Source organism: Stegastes partitus, unplaced genomic scaffold (genome assembly GCF_000690725.1).
Source record: "Stegastes partitus isolate 25-593 unplaced genomic scaffold, Stegastes_partitus-1.0.2 Scaffold807, whole genome shotgun sequence".
NCBI lineage: Eukaryota > Metazoa > Chordata > Actinopteri > Pomacentridae > Stegastes > Stegastes partitus.
Window position 1 is genome coordinate 227,895 of NW_007578538.1, and position 18,515 is coordinate 246,409.

At 46.2% G+C, this 18,515-nt stretch overlaps 1 protein-coding gene across 1 annotated transcript in view; it reads left to right on the top strand.

Moving 5' to 3' along the window:
* ptgfrnb (prostaglandin F2 receptor inhibitor b) overlaps positions 1-17,603 on the top strand; it is a 75,747-nt gene extending 58,144 nt beyond the window's left edge. The window contains exons 12-15 of the mRNA XM_008292389.1: positions 11,097-11,283; positions 11,364-11,482; positions 12,043-12,093; positions 14,885-17,603. Coding sequence (XP_008290611.1) covers positions 11,097-11,283; positions 11,364-11,482; positions 12,043-12,093; positions 14,885-14,997 — 470 coding nt within the window. The 3' untranslated portion in view covers positions 14,998-17,603. The remainder of the gene's footprint in view (positions 1-11,096; positions 11,284-11,363; positions 11,483-12,042; positions 12,094-14,884) is intronic.
* Positions 17,604-18,515: the final 912 nt, after the last annotated feature.

Here is an 18,515-nt window from a genome sequence, read left to right on the forward strand (position 1 = left end):
GAGTTTGTGTTTTTTAAATGCACGCAGGATTAACACCTGAACACTCGGATCTCAGAGCGATGCCGTGTGATAGATACAGCGATGAATGCCTCTCCTCTCCTGGCTCCTCGTCTCTCCTCCCTCCTCTCACCAAATAACCCAGCTGTCTTCGCAGGGCCGACAGGCAGCCGTTAATTAGCCAATCTCACGCTCCGTTAGCCGGCCGCGGAGACAGAACGACGTGGAGGAAGAATAGACGGCGAGCTGAAGAGAGAGAGGGAGAAGGTGGGAGTGAATGTGGGCAAAAGTGGAGGGAAGCAAACAGATTGTTAAAGTGGTGAGATGGTGAATAGAGAAGGCAGTAAATGGAGGGAGAGAAGTTTCCCAAAGAGGGGAAAAAAAAAAAAAGGGAGAGCAGTGAATTCAAACAAAGTGGCGAAGAGAAAGAAGAGCTGTTGAGGGATGAAGAGGAGGATGGGAGGGAGGAAGATGAAGTGGCGGAAATCGGCTGCTTTAACTGTTTCAGGTGAACCGATAATTTATAAAAAACGGTGGATTCGAGGTCAGGTTGGTGGCGGTTTAGGGGTTAAATCGTGTTAAAAAGGTTCATCTTCCTCTGAAACATAAAGTCCTGCAGAAACAGAACAACATGAAGGACTCAGAACCGTCTCCTGTGCAGAAGATGAATCAGAACAAGAAGTGAAAGTCCTTTTTTTTTTCTTATTGTTATTATTTATTCTACAGAATTCTTATTTTTTAGGTGCCTGCAGGTTTTACCAACACTGGAAACCAAAACAAGCAGAAACAGCGACTCTGCACTCTGTGGATATTTAACTATTTACACGATCTGCTCGCTGCCGGCAGCTCGACCCAAAAGTCTCGTAGTTGCACCAAAGGAGTCGATGAAACGTGATCGTCTGGTGAACCGACCCGACCCGACAGAACTCCTCAAACCAAACACATGTAAACGTACCAATACATCAGCATGTGTGTCGTCGAACCTGTTTTCTTGGACAGAACTGCTGCGACTCCATCGTTTAGCGTGTTGCAGCACATGTAGCGGAGGCGTATCTCAGACCGGTGGGAGTCGAATGGAAATGCTAACTAGCGCTGCAAGAAAGCCAGTAAAAAAAAATCCACTTTTTTACCTCGCTAACCTTTAATTAGATCTTTCAATACTTTAAAAGTCCGGAGGTTGGTTTTTTTTGACCTCCTCGTCATGGACGATACCAGATGTCTCTGGAGGTGTTGTTCCACCAAGTCCTGACCTGGTTCGTGTCTTTCGCTCGTCCTCTTTGTGGAATTTCACAAACCTAAAGAACCGACCCGTCACGTTGCAGGGTCGTGTCCTGAGTTACTCCGACACCCAGCGTTGCCATCGAGCAGCGTGGGGCAGGTTTTGCAGGCGAGCTGGTGTGCTCGAGCTGCAGGGCGGTGAAGCTTCTACATGTGAGATGAGTTCTGAGGGCGAGTTTAGGTTCCGGTTTTTCGAGCAGCTTTAAAGTTGTTTCTTGAGCGACGGCGCTGAAAAGTGTTTCGTCCAGAATCGTCTTATCAGCGTTTATAGGAAATGAACTGAAGCGCTAAAAATTCTAACATTCAATTCCACGCGTGAGATAAACAGCTGCCAGCTCTCTGTGTCGCTGGCTTATTCCATTTCAGGGTCCTGAAAGCATCTTCAGAGCCGAGAAAACATTCGGTTTCGCTCTTCATTTGTTGTCAGAGGAATCATTTCTAATATTCGGTGGCCTCCAGATGACTGCAGGAGAAAATAAATAAAAAATCAAAAGTTCCTTTCAGGTGTTCGTCTGAAGCGAAGGAAGAGTCTCGACTGCAAACATCAAACGCCGGATATTTTTACTGTAGTGGGAAAGTGGAGCAAATGGTTTGCCGAGCGGACTTAAAGGGAAAGACGGAGGAAGAGTTTAGAAGCAGGAGAGAGCCGGACGGACGAACGGACGGCGCCGAAACAGTTTAAAACGGGTCGCAGTGCGGCGCCGCCGTCGTTTCCGCTCCATCGGGTCGTCCAGTTAAACAGCTTTCAGTGGCATCGACTTCAAGATAAACGAAGGCACTCGGGAGGTTCGAGTCTTCAGCGAGAGACGACTAAAGTGTCGACAAGTGTTTCCAAACACACTCGGCGGCGTTTCTTAGACCCGACGAGCTGCCAGCGCTCGTTTAGTCACCCACAAATTTACGGTTTCGGTGCCAGCTTTCCTGTTAAAGTGGCCTGAAGAGAACCACACGGGGAAACGTTCAGAGAAACCATCTCCAGTTTGTTGTGTTTGCGGAGAAGACGTAGCATCTCCATGGCGACAAAAAACACCTGAGTTCATCCCAACAGCCGCCATAAAGTCTCCGTGTTGGTGTTATTTAATCCAACCACTGACACCCAGAGAGGCGTTTTTCCTCACTGTGGGCTCATTGGTCCCTCCAAGATAAGAGTCCTTCACCTTCACAACAGCAGCAGTGGAAGCGTCAGAGGTTTCCTCAACCATTGGTTCCCATTCAGGTCCGTTGTTTCGTGGTGTTTTCACTCACTGTCGGCCGTCGTTGCTCCTTTATGTTTTACTTCCTCTTGGCCTTTAGTTCCTGTTTTCGGTCACTTGTCGATGTTTGTTCTGGAGTTTCCACTTCGGTCCGTTTGTTTTCACTCACGTTTACTTTCCTTCTGCTGCTTTCAGTCGCCGTTTGAAAACAGAAGCAGACAGCAGCTAAAAACCAGAAGTCTTTTTGAGCCATAGACCAAGAGGACTGGTGTTTCCATTTGGACCCACGTTCAGTCACTCTTTACTGTTGTAGCTGCTTCTTGTGTCCATGTTTTCAGCTGTTTGCCTGTTTTCCGTCTCTTTCAGTTTTGCTTTTGCACTGAAGCTTCTCCGCCTCTCCTTGGTTTGTGATCCGCCGTGTTGTTGTTTTCAGTCGCTGTTGGATGTTTTGTCGTCCGTCACACTTTGCTTTCAGTCTGTTCAGATTTGCGGCTTGATTTCGTCGTTTTTTTAACGTCATGTTGTTTTTATGCTACAAAATCGTTAACATCTGCGAAAAAGCATCTCACAAGTTTTCAGGTCAGTGGTTTTTGTGCTGTGGATGTTTTTTGTGTGACTTTTGTTCAATCTGCAGAGAATTTAGAGTGAGGATTGGTTCAATGCAAAAACACTTTGGCTAATATTACGTATATTTCGTTGGCAGTTGGATGCGTGCTGTACGTTAAAAAGAAAACTTTTCTTTGGTCTTTGAAGACGTAATCGCCCCTCGGCGGGCGAGTTTACCCCCACGACGAACACTGACGCTACAGTAGGACTAGAATGATGAGGTTCTCTTTGATTTTCTCTCCACCCTGCTGAGGATGACATTCAAACACTTTGAAAGTTATATCTAAGACGCACGTCAGCGCATCGGCCGCGTCTAAAAATACTCGTCTTCAGAAGCCCGCATCAGTGTGGTCATTTGTTTAAAAGGGTCGAATCTTCCTTTATTTGCTGGAGTTCTTATTAAGCATGCAGCGAGTAACGAGGGAAACTCTGCTTCCCAGTGGCTTTGTTTCTGTGAGGCTAAATGGTGTTTTTATAGTGTTTAGTATTCCACTCTACCAGTGCTGTCCTGCTTTATGGAGCAGAGCACTCGCACACAGTTTCATTAGAAGCACTGGTGGTAATTGTCAGCCTTTTGTGTGTCGGTGTGTGCGCGTCAGGCAGTTTTACGCCTTGGACTCTTCTCGGGGGATTAATCCACAGAAATCCAATCAGACTGTCTTCATTTCCACCGACAGCCATTTTAGTTTTATTAGCTCAGACAGGAGCCAGATATTCTATTAGCGATGCTCCGTAGTTCGTCCCGCGCCGTCCGACCGTCGGAGCTTAATGAAGCCGCCGCGAAGCCAAAACCGAGGCTGGGCTTCGTTAAGATCGGATCAGACCTCGGACTGAAGCTAAATCCTTTTGGAACCACCCACCGAGTCCATCCCAGGCCCGTCTCCCAAAACCGCTTGACTGAAAACGTTTACTGGAGCCCGGGTTTGTAAAATCAGATCCTTCTGATCGAGCCTCAGACTAATAATCAATAAAGAAATCTACAGTTTCCTTTTCTTCATCAACACATCGTTGGCATGTGTTGGTATTTATTTCAACCCTAAAACCTGCCGTTGTGTTGGAAAAGCAGGTTATTTGGTTTTAAAAGCGCCACATTTGCACCATTTATCTAATCGGATTGTCAGTATTCTGACGGTTGAACTTCTACGAGGAACCAAAGCCGAATATTTCATCTCACGTGTCTCGTTTAAGAATTCACCAAAAATGAAGTGTTTCCTCAAACCAGATTGTTTAAAACCAAAAATTCTGCACTTCTTGGCGAAGCCGTGATGCTATTCATCACCCAGCTGTGACCAACAGCCACACGGCAAAAATTCAGACTTTTATATAGAGAGATTTTTTTCAATAATTTTTTTTTCAATTAATTGTATTTTTTCTTGTAATTTCCGCCTTTAGTTTCTGGTTGAACGTGAGAATAAGCTGCTCCTACATTACAGTGAGCTGGGTTTTGGACTGTTAGCTTTAAAAAAGCGTTTTCTAATATTATACAGACCAATTTATTGATCAAGAAAATAACATAAAACTAAAAAAACAGGCGTCCACATCTGTAGGAATCTGTCGACTCTGCTCACACTGGCTGCACTTCAGCCGGAAGAATCCCTGAATTTTCATCACGTGACCGTCGCTTGCAGCCGAGCCGACCGCGGCTTCCTGGTTGCGCCACAAAACGCAGAATTTTTTGTTTTTTACAGAATCTGTCTGCGGCAAAGTTTTTATTTTCCACAAATTTTCGAATTAAATAATTTTGAAGACAGAACCGCGTCTCAGATGATTGTTGAAGTCATTGATTTGTTCTGTTGTGGATATTTTTGAAGGTGTCCCTGAAATAAACAGTTTAAATGACGACCCAACCAGCTGTTCGTTGTGGCCTTTCAGCTCCAGTTATCAGTTCTTGACACCAGATTATTTTACTCTCATTTACCAAAAGTCTCTTTTGCTGCAAACATGTGGACTGATCGTGTTTGTCGAAGCCAGACTGTGATCCGTGTGTTCGATCACCAGTAAAGCGTTGAAGTACGTTAGCATGAGCGCTGCTGCCGATCAGGTGACTGAGCTGGGTTTGGTATCGGGGGGCAGGACGGCCTCGGCGCTGAGCAGAGGAACAGCTGTGGGGATCAGATCCTCCCAGGAGGAGCCCGATCACACGAGCCCTCCAACGACTCGGCTCGAGACGTTTCCGCCTCTCGCTGTTGATTTACGGCCGCCCGATGAACAAAATAATCTCCCCGAGTCGCTGAGCGTTTTAAATCCCCCCCTTCCCCTCGTCCTCCGTCCGCTCCGCCGTCAAGAACAAAGAAAGTAACGGGCGGAGGCCAACTGTGAGAACGCAGAGGCTTTCTAATTATAGCTCCGTTCCTCGAGTATCGGTGCCGTCGCCGAAACAAGCAACCAGAGTTCATGCGTCAGTCCTGTTTAATTATGCAAAACGCGTCTTTGATCATTAACGGCGGTGTCAGGCGCTAACCTGGTGTTATCGGAGGAGTCTTCTGACTGTCAGCCAGCCGCTTTCAGGATGACGTGATTATATAAGGATGTGTTTGTTATGCAATGGATTAGAATGGTGTTCAGGCGTCTTGTCATCAGGAAGCATCTCTGCTCGAGTAAATATGTTCGAACGTGTCGAGATGTCTTCACCGGCTTTCAAATGGAACCCTCCCAACGCCGGCAGGTTTTCCTCACCGTTGGCTCATTTTTCTCTGCAATGCAAAGTCCAGAACGAGCGTGAAGCAGGAGAGAGGACTCAGGAGTGTGTTCTGGCACAGAGACGGGACTTTCTTGTTTGTTTTCATGTTAAAAACATGGAGTCTGCACTTCAACCACGTGGTCTCTGAATTTTTGTGACGTGACTGTTGGCGGCAGCTGACTCGCTTATGGCTCGATGGTTGCGCCAAAGAGTGCAGAATTTTTTAGTTTTTGTAGAATCCCGTTCGTGTACTCTGTTTATTTTCTGCAAATTTTTAAACGCTGCATGATTTCATACGTTTCCTGACTGAGCCGCCGATGGTTTTCTCGACTTTCTCTCGGTGACAAATAATAAAATACAGTCAGTTTGGCTTCCAGCAAAGCATTCAGAGGGTTAGAGTGTAGTTCAGGATGTTTTCTGTACACTTCAGTGGACGTTTTATTCACCAGAGTAACTTGTGAGATGTTGAAAACAGCAGCAGTGGAAAAAAACGCAAAGATCGTAAAAGAGGAAACGACAGTTCAGCAGTTGATCTACTTTATTTTTGAGGTTTCTAAACAGCACTTTTCCTTTCTGGCCTTTTCAAGCTTCTTTTCAGTAAGATGTTAAAAATATTAGTGTTAAGAATAATAAGGATATAATTTCGTGGGTTTGGAAGCATCGAATTTGAGTGATTAGTTGATGAATTGTGCCTGAAATATTTTCGTTATTCAGCCTCTGACGTGAGAATTTTCATTATCGCTAATCAGAAATGTCACGTTTTTGTTCGTTATTGTGAATTTCAGATAAAAAAATTATCAGCGCAAATTAATCGATGAGTATCGCTGATGTTTTTGCAGGTTGCAGCGCCCCCTGGTGGTCAAATGATGCAGTTTGTTTATTTATGTATTTATTTATTTGACAACCTCGAGAAGGAACGCTGAGCCGACTTCGGCGCCGATGCATGAAATGTGAGACGTTCTCGTTTGGCGGCTTCGTGACCAGTTCTGATTGGCTGGAACGAGCACACGGATGATAAAATCTGACGTCCACCTCGTCGCTGTCGTGAGGCCTCGTCCGATGATCGTTTGTGCCAATTTTGGTGAAGATCGGGGGAAGAATTGAGCCACTTTGAAAAGTCTTTGGAGCTCCAACAGAAGAAGACTTGGTTCACAATCCAGTGAGTGGAACCAGCAGCTCTCCGGTCGGCGCTTCTGTTCGCAGCATGTTTTCTGCTCCGTCAGTTGAAGCAGCTGTGAGCAGCTCAGGACGTGATTCTGGCATCGGGTCACGCCGAGTCCACAGCTCCAGAGACCGCCGGACCGGACTGATGGATGGCTCGGGTTTTATTTCAGTCTCTCTAGAGTTTGGATTTGCTCTGAGGAAAGCCTCGCGTTACGCCCTGAGCGTGGCTCGCTGAGGTCCAGCAGCAGCGAACACGACGGTACCGCTGCATTAACCCTCTGCTCACAAAACGTCCAAAAGTGAACAAACTCACTGTAAAAGCAGACTTTTATTTTGAAAAGCAGAATCCCAACGTTGTAGCCGTGAGTCTTCTGAGCCGTCCACGTTAGCGTGTTAGCATTAGCTGGAATCAGTTCAGAGGGTTTAACCATAAAAACCAAAACAAAGAAACTTGCTCCAGAAATTAACAGAAGTTCAACTCAATCGAAACAACAGATTAAAGTTTTGCTGCATGTGGAAGAACAAAGATGACGAACTTTACCGTGAGGACTCTCAAACATTAAAAACGTGACAAAACATGAATATATTTATGTGTCCTGCGGGAAGCTTTGGCTACAGGTCGTGGTTTTCACACTCGGCCGGGTTCTTGTGGTTCTGGAGGACGGTGAGCAGGACGGTGAGGAGGAGCTCGACTCTCCTCTCCGGTTGATTCTGGTCAGCGAGTCTGGAGCTCGTGTGTGCGGCCACTCGCCCTCCGTGTCACTTCCTGTTTCCTCCTCGCCGGTCGGACGAAGCGCTCGGCGACTCGTCTCCGTGTCCGAGTCCATTTTCGTCACCGCCGCCATCGATTTAGTCTGAGTTAACGAGGCGAGGGCTGTTACCGCTTCCACCGCCGCCGTCTGAAAAAAAACTGTTTTTTCTGCATTTTTGTTTGAAACACAATCATGTCTCCACGGATTAATTAGATAATCATCGTCAGAACGTTTCTGTTCCACGAGTCTAACGATGTAACCAGGAAGTGAGACGATTAACTTGAATCTTTCTGACCTAAAGCCGCCCAAAGAGGATCAGTGAGGCTAACGAGAACATTCTGCTTTTCAAAATAAAAGAAGCGCAGCCAGTTTCTGGAGTCGGTTTCTTCATTATTTGCCATTTTTATTTCTTCCTGTCTCATTTGTCTTCGCTGTGGCTGCGATATGAAACCCTGCAGCTCTGAGGGAGCAGAATGACGGACATGTTGACTCCACACACCAGAGATAATTAAACCGTTTGCATTTTGAATTTGCTCTGTGTGAACACGTCCTGCAGCTCAGCCGAGTGGTTCGTCACAGATCTTTTTTTTGTGCATTTCTGCTCCTGCAAACATTTTATTTTTGAGGGATTGTAGTAGAATTCTACGATTTTGATGAAATATCACGATTGTAAGTTTGCGTTTTGTTACAAAATGGTGCAAATTTGGTGCAATTTCAGATGAAAAAACAAAAACAAAGACGTCGTTTTAAAACTGCTGCTGAGTTGTTCGGGTCAGAGACGGTTTTTTGTTGTATTCGTTGTTTTTATTTCTTATTTTGGGGCAAGATTGAAGAACTTCCGGATCGGCGTGATGATACGAACACGATTTACTGTGTTTGCCTTTAAGCTGAGCAGTTCTTTTCCTCGTTGCCTGCATGAGGAGTGTGTCGGAGCTTCCACAGCGTTGGAATGTGTGCGTTAGATCCGGGAGGTTGTTTTTCATACGTTGCTGTAAATATTTGCGAGCCGACGGATCACGTTTCCAGGTGGAGTGAAAGCAGGCCTGCTGCTGCTGCTGCTGCTGCTGCTCTACTACTGATTTTTAATGATGTAGCACTTGAATATTAAAACCATTAGCGGAGAGAGAAATTGAGATGTGATTCATTACTCCGCTCTGGCTGAGTTCACTCCTCTCCTCGCTCTTCCTCGTCATTATACTCGCTCCATCCATTCTCTCCTCTTTCTTTCTTCTCTCCGTCTCTTTTTTCTTTTTCCATAATTGTTTTTCATCATCATTTGTCTTTTTTTTTTTTTCTTTCCCCTTCCTGCGTCGTCAAATGTTCCTTTTATTTTTCCGTCTGTATCCTCTATTTGTCTCCTAAATGACAGAGGATGACTCAGGCTTCATGGGGTTTTTATTGTGCTCCACTGTGCTGGTGTGTAGGAGGTACAGTGCTAATAGTCGCTCTCTCCCTGACAGACTAATGACTAGTTTGTGCTTCTGTCTGTCTCTTTCCATCTACGTCCTGCTCTTGGAAATAATTAGCTCGCTCGCCCCCCTTCTCCAAAGATTGCATCTATTATCGCAGATTCTCTCAAAACTCTCGTCCCCGTTTTCTCTTCCTTTTGTCGTCGCCGGCATCCTGCTCGTGTCCACCGCCCTGTCGTCGTCGTCTTTTCTTTTTTTTTAATCTTGTGGGGAAAAGCAGCGTTTTAATGTGGCGATAACGGATTTGTTCTGGTTTTTTTTCTTCTTCTTTGTTCCATTTGCTGCCGTCGTGGACTCGGGGCGCTCCTCGACTCGACTAAATGAAACCGTCTCTGCTGTCGAATGAAGCCGTCGGTTTACACTCGATCTGTCGGCTCGACGCGTCACATCAGCGTCCGCTTTTAATGCCGCTCTGGAAGATAAATAGTTCCTTTTAACGCTGGCGCTCGCTCCTTTGTAGTCGCTGATGTTTGGTTTAAACGTACGTTCGGCTGAGAACACGACCAGAGAGGAACCGTTAACTCCATCTATGTGCATGAACAACTCTGTGAAAGTGCACCACTCGCAGCACATTCACAAATGTTTATTCAGTCGGTCGTAAACGCCTGCAAAAGTTAATCATTATGAAGCTGCTTTAGATAAAAACTGGCCTCTTTCAGCTACAGGACGTCCTGTTGTTCTGCCTTTCTCTTTAAAACACTCCAAACATGTTCTGTTGGATTCTAGTCTGTCCACGTACCTGCTCAGGTCGAACTGTTCACTTTGCTTTTTGGAAACTCTGGGAATCGTCCTATCAGCCAGTATATGTGACTTATTCACAATAAATCAACTTTTACACTCATGCAGCTCCACATCATGATGCTGCCACCGCCGTGCTTCACTGTCAGGACCATACGTCCACTGTGGTGGTCCCGGTCAGGTTCACACCAAACATACTGCCATCTTTGCAGTCATTTTTCATCTCATCTTTTACCTCTTTGGGGTCACTTTGCATATTTTGGGGGGATTTGTGTGTCTCTCTGTGTTGTTTTTTCATCTCTTGGTGGTGGATTTGCATCTTTTTGTGGTCATTGTAGATGGTAGATTGTGTGGTTGTTTTCCCCCCAACACCTTCTGCCCTCATGCAGCACTGTGGTGGTCCTGGTCAGGTTCACACCAAACATCTGGACTCCTTCTGAGCCCAACACACGTTTCTTCATCTGAACAAAGCATCCCAACGTTCATCAGGCTTATTTTAATCAAATTTAAGTGTTGCAGACGAGCGAGCAGCGGCGGTTTTCCTGGACGCTGTCCGTCGAGCCCCGTCTGGTTCTAACAGTGTGATTGTACAAATAGCACCCGGTTCATGTTTTAGGAGGAAACCGCCGCAGCCCTGATTAGTGCTACGAAGGCTCCCACTAAACCTCCTGATTGCTGCTAAAACTGTGCTGTGATCTTCAGTTTCTTCAGTCACAGGTGTCTTGACATTTGTTGCCTTGAGTTTCTACTTTGGGGCCTGAATTTTCAAATAAGTCTGTCTGAAATCCATTACCTCCATTGTTCTTAAGTAGAAACTAAACTTCGATTGTTGAGCTTATAAATAATCCAGTTACTGTAAAGTGATGGTGTTTAGAGTCATTTGGCTTTTACTGGGTGTACTGGGTGTACTGGTATCTGTTGGGTGCTCTACACCTGTCATCATTCTTTAGGTTTTCATTTGGTATATTAAATAAACACATCCGTTAAGTTTCTTGAGGACACGTCGTCGTTGATTAACGTTCAAACAGAAGATGTGAAGTCGTATTTCTTCATCTTGTGTATTTGTTGGAGAAATACCGGATACGTGATGAGTATAAATTCAATCTGTGTTCCAGGGATGGAGGGATTTAGCCTAGCTTAGCATAAGGAAGGAACCAGCATTCATCGTTTACACGCCGCGTCGTCAGCGTGAAAATCAACGCATGACTTTGTGTTTCAGACGACCTGGCGTACGAGGTGAACTGGTTCTTCACTCGGCTTCGCGGCGGACAGACGACGACTCAGGTGGCCTCCGTCGACCGCTTCGGCGTCGTCAGGAAAGTGGACCGCAACTCCTCCAGCGACATCTCGATCGAGCGCAAAGACACGCACACCTACCTGCTGAACATCTTCGGCACTCAGGACAGGTGAGCGTTCGCTAACCAACTGCAAACATTTGAACCCCTTTTGACCGTCAGATTCACAGCCGGCGTGTTTTGGTTCGCAGCGACAGCGGCGAGTATCACTGCATCGCGACCCCGTGGTACCTGTCGGCCTCGACGGGAGCCTGGACCGAAGCCGGAGAGCTGATGTCGTCACGAATCTTCCTCACCGTCAAGTTTGCAGGTAGGAAGTAAAAAAAAAAAAAGTTTGTTGGAATGAATCTGTCGCATTTGTGTTTAGTGAGGCCAAAAAAATCAGAAATTATTGTGCAGATATTGAAAAGTGCAGCATTCCTGATGAAGAATCACGTCAGGATTTTAGTTTTCCACCTTTATATGAACACGACCATGAATCACTGAGGAGACGTCGGTAAATTCTGTCGATACTGGTTCTGACGTTTAACGACCCGGTTTTATGGTACATAACGGGTTCACGGGTTTTGCAGTCACCTCCTGCACAAGTTTCTTTCACTGTGCACAACTTCTATGGAGGAAATGAAGGAGCCTGCTGCAGAGAAACTCTTTCATTTCACTTGACTCACAACTTCCCAGAATGCTTGAACAGCCGACGTTTGTTCACCTGTTCATTAGTCTGACTCAGGATCAGTCCTCAAGTCCAGAGAAACACGTCTGCCCACAGGAGTGGACACTCTGAGTTCCTGTCTTTGTCAGTCTGTGGGCTTTTACCGTGCATGGATTAGATGTTTTTCCTCTCTGACCACATCTCTTTGTTTCTTCCTGCAGTGTGGGATTCCCTGAAGTTGCCTCTCTTGTACGGAGCAGCGGCCTCACTGGGTAACGTAGCTGAAACACACGCTGGATCTTTATTTTGCATCCAGATTTTACTGCAGTTCATGTCACCTTCGAGATGTTTAATGTCCCCTGAATATTTAACTTTGATTCATGACAAGTTGCGGCAAAAACGAACCGTCTGGACGCCAGTTTCTGGACGTTTCTTCTGTTCCTGTGTCATTTTTAACAGCAAAGCAAAGTCCTGGAAACAGAACAGCCGTGTTAGACGTAGGAGAAGCACTTCAGTGCAGTACGATAAACTTACAATACCATAAATCATTCCTGTGCTATATTTTGCGATTTGCATCTGCTCTGTGGAAGCACAGCCTGCAGTTCAGCCCACAAGTGTCTGAGCTGTTGTCACGAGACTGTCGGTCGCTGCTGAGTCTCTGTGATGTGACGGCCGTGACAAAGAGTGCAGAATTTTGTATTTCTTATAGAATCCTGTTTGTGTAATCTGTTTATTTTCTGCACGTTTTTAAATGACTCACGTAGAATAAATTGATAAAGCTTCAGATTTAGCAGCAGAGCGATGAACGACGTTCAAGTTGGACCGAAGAACGGAACATTTTTTGCTTTTTCCAGAATCTAACTCGAGCAAACCGTTGACTATTAGTGATTGTTTTTTAATGAAGCGTGTAATAAAGTAGATTTTTGGCTTCAGTTTCTGATGAGTAGTTCAAAGACTGTCGGAAATCCAAAGATTCTTTCTGTGTTTACGGCTTGTAGCTTTGATAAACTGCAGTTTTTGCCATTTTTTTGTTATGTTTTTAAAGCGAACGCCTTTCAAACCCGCCGGCAGACTGAATAAAACAAACGTTTCTCAAACCCGATTCTGTCCATAAACGCTGAGAATCCACCGACGAGTCCGGTTCCTGTGAGCAGCTCTGACTCTCCATCACACCTCGTCCTCCAGAGGTTGCCGCTTTGTAAACAACAACAACATCTGGTTTGCTGCCGCCGACAAACGACCGCAGTCGGTTTGTGGAAGCGAAGTGAAGAGTGGAGGCAGCGAGGCCGGCGTTTACATGCAGCCGACGGCAGCAGAAAGCTGCTTCAGAGTGTGAAAAGCTGATGCTCGCTGTCAGCGTGGACGTCCTGCTGGCAGATACGCTGCAGTCGATGTTTTTATTCCAGCGTTGGTGATTATTTAGGACGCGTGTCGGTAACGGTGAAGTCAAGAAGACAGGATTCTACGTTTGGTCAAGCTGATCTAAAACAAACATTTTAATCATTAAAAGAGCTGCAGAAGGAGTGAACAGACTTTTTTTTTTCGGATGCAAAAGCAGCTAAACTTTAGAAGAACTTCAGCTGAAGTAGATTTGCAGTTTTGTGTGGAGCAGTGAGAGCGCCGGATGACAAAAATAAATCAGTAAAAGGATGATAAAATCAAAGTGGAAATAAAAAGAAGAATAAATAAAATAAAAAATAAATCATGTGGAAAGAAAAGGCAAATAAAAGTAGAAATATAAAGACAAATAAATTTTAAAAAATCAAAATAAGAATTTTTAAAAAATTAAATTATTTTTTAATTTTTACATTTTTTTTTTAGTATTTTTTACATTTTACATTTTTATTTATTTTTTGTAATGTTGCTTTAAGAGCCAAGGAAATATGCGCAGAAAAATGTGTGCGGTAGGAATGTCGTTGTTCGCATTTCCTTTGCTTTTAAGGCGACATTACAAAAAAAAAAAACAATAAATAAATAAATAAGTAAAAATAAAATAAATAAAAAAGTATGAAATAAATTAAAATAAATTAAAATAATAATAAAAAATAAATTATTATTTTATTTATTTGTCTTTATATTTCCACTTTCATTCACCTTTTCTTTTATGGATTCATTCTTCACTAATATTGCTTTAAATCACCACATTATTTATTTTTTAATTCATTTATTCTTCTTTTTATTTCCACTTCTATTGATTTATTTTTGTAATTTGGCGCTCTCACTGCTCCATAGTTTTGCACAAAACAAAGAGTGAATTATTTCTGACTTTAGTATCAGATCTCTGACCCGTCACCAAAGTTTAAAAGCTGTTTTTGAGCCACTTCTAAAACTCGAGACAAAACGTCGCCTCGTCTTTCTTCATCTTTATGTTGGCCTCCAAATAAACTCGACATAAATTCGATACGTTGTCAAAACATGAGTCTTTGGGTCCAATTTTTAGGGCGTGAAACATGGAACTGAAGAGTTTTTAACTTTCCTGATTAGCGGTTTGTCGTGACAACGCTTGACTCAGCACCGGCTGTCGCTCTGCTACATGCGCTGCAGGCGGAGCTGTGCAGCGTTTTGAATCCAACGTTTTATTCGCTCTACTGTGATGCAGCGTTTATCAGCAACGTGTTCTGTAAAAACACAGACGACATGACGCAGTGGAAAATATCAGCCGGTAATAAAATCTATCGGATGTATCAGTAAAATACTGGATTCATTAGTTATGAAGGAACCAGCAGCTGGACACCAAAAACAGTTCTTTATCCTCTACAGCTGTGTCAGGCTTTACACCGACTTCCTTCAGACTGTCTCTTATTAAACCAGTTAGTTCAGAAGCAACACGGGAACACTGGTAGCACCATGAAGAGATGTTAGAGATGTATGTGGAGATCTACTGATGTGGAGCAGGTAGTGTTTCTGAACAGGTCCTAACAGTTAAAACCTGAGATGTACAGACGTGTAGCAGGTTGACGTTAGTGAGTTAAACGTCGCCCTGCTTGTGTGTTTAGACGCTACTTTAGATGTTTTTGTGTTTCCGATGAAATGAGTGAAACGAATGCCGGCTGTGTGTTCCAGGTGTCGGCCTCTTCTCGCTGGTGTTCGGCCTCGTCTGCGCCCAGTGCTGCTGCCGCAACACGACGCACACCCCGCGCTCGCGCAACAAGCTGATGGACCTGGAGATGGACTGACAAACAGTCTCCCCGGCGCCGACGCACTGCAGCGCTCACCGGAAGCACCACACGCTCAACCGCCACGCGCCCGCCGACGACTTCTGGGACAGCCAGCTGTTTCCGGGCGACGGGCGCTGGGAGTGACGGCTTTACACGGTGCTCGGGGAGTCCTGCGGTGGAGGAGCGGGGGGACGTCTACGCTCGCCTTTCAGACTTGTTTCTAAAAAAATCTGTGGTGGATTTTATGCATTTGTTCCCCGATTAAGCCTGCTGAGGCGTCACTGCCACCCGGGAATAAAGGACCGCTGAGCAGATGTGCCGCCTCTGCAGCCGCTGGGGACGACTGGCGAAGGCCGGACTGCTCTTTGTTTTTACTTTTCACGGCAAGGCTCGCCACTTGTGAGCGACGACACACCAGCGAACCTGCTCGACTGTCTTTGCTTTGTTGAGGAGATGCGGCGCAGGAGCCTCGCGTCGACTGGACGTTGGGTTGGCGACGCCTTCGACGCTGGAACATCTGCTCAGTGACTGACGGGGGCTCAGATGTCCCGCCGCCCAAAACAGAAGTGCTCCGAGGTATTGCACTACCACCCCAGAGTATTCCTGCCCTAGCCAGAGGACGATATTTACCTTTATTCTCAACTCTAGTTTTTTGAAAATTGAGAGATTTTAAACCGAGAGACCTTTTTAAGCTTTACGAGGAGATATGCAGTTAGTGTGTCTGTGTGTGAGATATCCTGTACATGGTGCCAACATCTGGACTGACGCCACATCAACACTTGAACAGCCACGGCGGCGGCGGCGGCGGCGGCAAGCGCTCCTCCTCCCCCCCGAACATTCAGAAAACGTATCCAGCTGTTCTTTTTGCCCGAGTCTCGTGTGTGTTTTGGTGTGAGTGCTGTGCCACAAAGAGCTGCATGTACTGTTTTCTGTCGCCGCGGTATGATGTCACCGTCGAGCAACGCCAGTCCGATCCCAGGGTCACGTTTCCGTCAGAGCCCCCTCAGCATCCACGTCTGAGAGCTTCGCTGTCACTTCACTGATGTGCTAACCGGGTGATGCAAGGAGCTTCACGGCGGCAAAGTTTAGAGGGAAACTGTGCAGCTTTGGGTTTTTTAAAGGAGCAGTTCAACAGTTTGGGAAGCTGAGCAGTGGAGCTGCAGCCTGACAAACGATAAATCAACACAGGATTGGCAGCACATTTAGTCATTTAGTTGTTATAGACTGAAAGATTTTTGACAGGGAGCCGAACGTTAACACTCGAAGCCGACGGTTGAACAAGTTGAACCTCGTCGACTCCGTTCGATCGTTTCAGGGCAAAAATTGTGACTAAAAATCTGCTCCGACGGGGAACGACGTCTGTTTGCTCAGCTGGTTGTAACACGACCGTGACGGCGCCGTTTGACTCCGCCTCCTCTGCTCTGCTGCATGTGCTGCAGACAGCGTTTCCAAATCACGCCCAGTAGTTTCTGTTCTGTTAATAACACGTTCCTATAGAGGCACATCTGCGATTGGCCAACGCTGACCGATGCGATGTGGAGCTTCTCCTCCTCCTGGAAGTAACACCAGCAAACGAGTGTTTAGTCGTTGTGAGAGCGTTTCAGCCAGAGAACAGCTCCGCTAACCGCCAAGACTAGCGGCGGGAGAACTGCTAGCCGAGCTCGTCTGCAGCTCTCAGCTTTAAGCCATCAGTCCTTCCAGCAGCGCCAGTGTCTTACAGCATCTCCTCCCATTTCACAGCACAAACGAGGCTCTTTGACCTCGCTGGAAGGCTTCATCTCAGGCTAGCAGTTCCCCTCCGTTTCCAGTCTTTGTGCTAAGCTAAGCTAAGCTAAGCTCCATCCCGCGGCCATCGCAGTCCTCACACTGTTCCTTTATGCTGCTAGAACAAATAACTTCCCAACAGCGAATGCGTCCTTTCCCCTGATCCTGATGTTTTGTCTCTTTTTCAGAACGGTTGTAGAAAACTTGCACTTAATAGATAAATCTGAAAAAAAAGAATCTGTTGAGAGGAAGTCGGTCGACTCCGATCAGCCGCTGGTGTGCTTTCAGAGCAGATGAATGAACTCGGGTCGGGTCGCTGTGTGAACGCACACTCGCAGCTCCGCGGTCCAAACCCAGCAGGGTGCACTCGGACCTGTCGTCGTGTCGGGTTTCCTCCCCGACGGGGCTTTTAAGTCGCTTTTAAAGGGAATTTTACGAGCAATATCAGGCTGTCGCCGGGTCGCAGCTCCCAGGAAGCTGTGTCCACGTCACTCACCCTCAATCAGAGCTGAAACACTCGGACCCGGACCCTCATCGACCCGACCAGGTGAAGCACTGAGCCCGGCGCGGGTGTTTCGGCTGGATTGACGGTGACTGTTATTCCAGAAGCTTCCGGTCTTTCTCCTCAGACCCTCCACAGGTGTTTGTGCCTCTCTGTGATCGCGGTGTTCGGGTTTGGTTCTGGAGCGCGCAGCTCCGGGCGAAGAGTCTCCAGCGACGACGACGACGTAGCACCGGCGCGCGTCGCTGCGAGGCTTTTCCCGCTCTCTTTTTATTTCCTCATTTGATTGCAATTAGTATGATGAATCCTGATGATGTGTTTTTTAAATAAATAGATTTGTAAGATGTATTCATTTTAACTGAGTTCACATGCTCTCCTTTGTTGTGTTTGGGTTTGTTTTTTCCCTCATCAGCCACCACCAGACGTTATGCTAAGCTAGGCTAACAGACATGACATCAGCGCCGATCGCCTCTTGCTGCTCTGAGTCGAGTTGGTTCAGCGTTTCCTGTTTAACCCTCTGAGCTCCACGCAGCGGTTTCCTGCTCGTGTCCATGATGAAGGAGAGAAAAGTCAGAAATGAGTTTAGCTTTGATGCCACAAGTCATTAGAAGCTGAGTTTCGTGGGTAACACGTCTCATGATGGGATGAAAAAGAAACCCGACAAGTGTTGGATGAATCAGACGAATATCTACAGACACAGAAGTGCAGTTTGAACTAGTTAAATTCTGTCCATTCTCAACAAAAACAAACATTATTTGCGTTTTCCCGGTTCGAGGTTCTGCTGCTTCACCCACGGCAGCATGTCGGTGTTTGTCCTCGTCCGAGCAGACCAGCAGGCGTTTACCTCCGACCGGGCCGGCCCACGTTCGCCCTCCTCCCGCCGAAGACGAGCCTCCTAATTTCCTGCAGAAGATCCGACGCGATCGGAGCTCCTCGCGACAAATGTGGGCCAATTTGGTTTTTCTTCTCCGTCTCTGGGCAAGCCATCAATCAGGCTTCGCTCTGCTCCCAAACACACGAAAAAAACAACTTCAAAAACCTCCAGCAGAATGAATGTTTTATCATTCGGGCCGCGGCTATATCTCTTCCTCGCTGCGTCTCCCGTCCTCTTGTTAGTCTTGTGGGGTTCATCTGGGTTTTTTTGTCTTTCTTTCGCTGCATCGTTTGTCCCATTTCTCTACATTTTCGCCCTCTTCCCCCGTCGCCACCGCCACGTCTCTGGCTGCTGATTAGAAATGCAGATGACTTGAAACCTCGGCGGCTCTCTTGG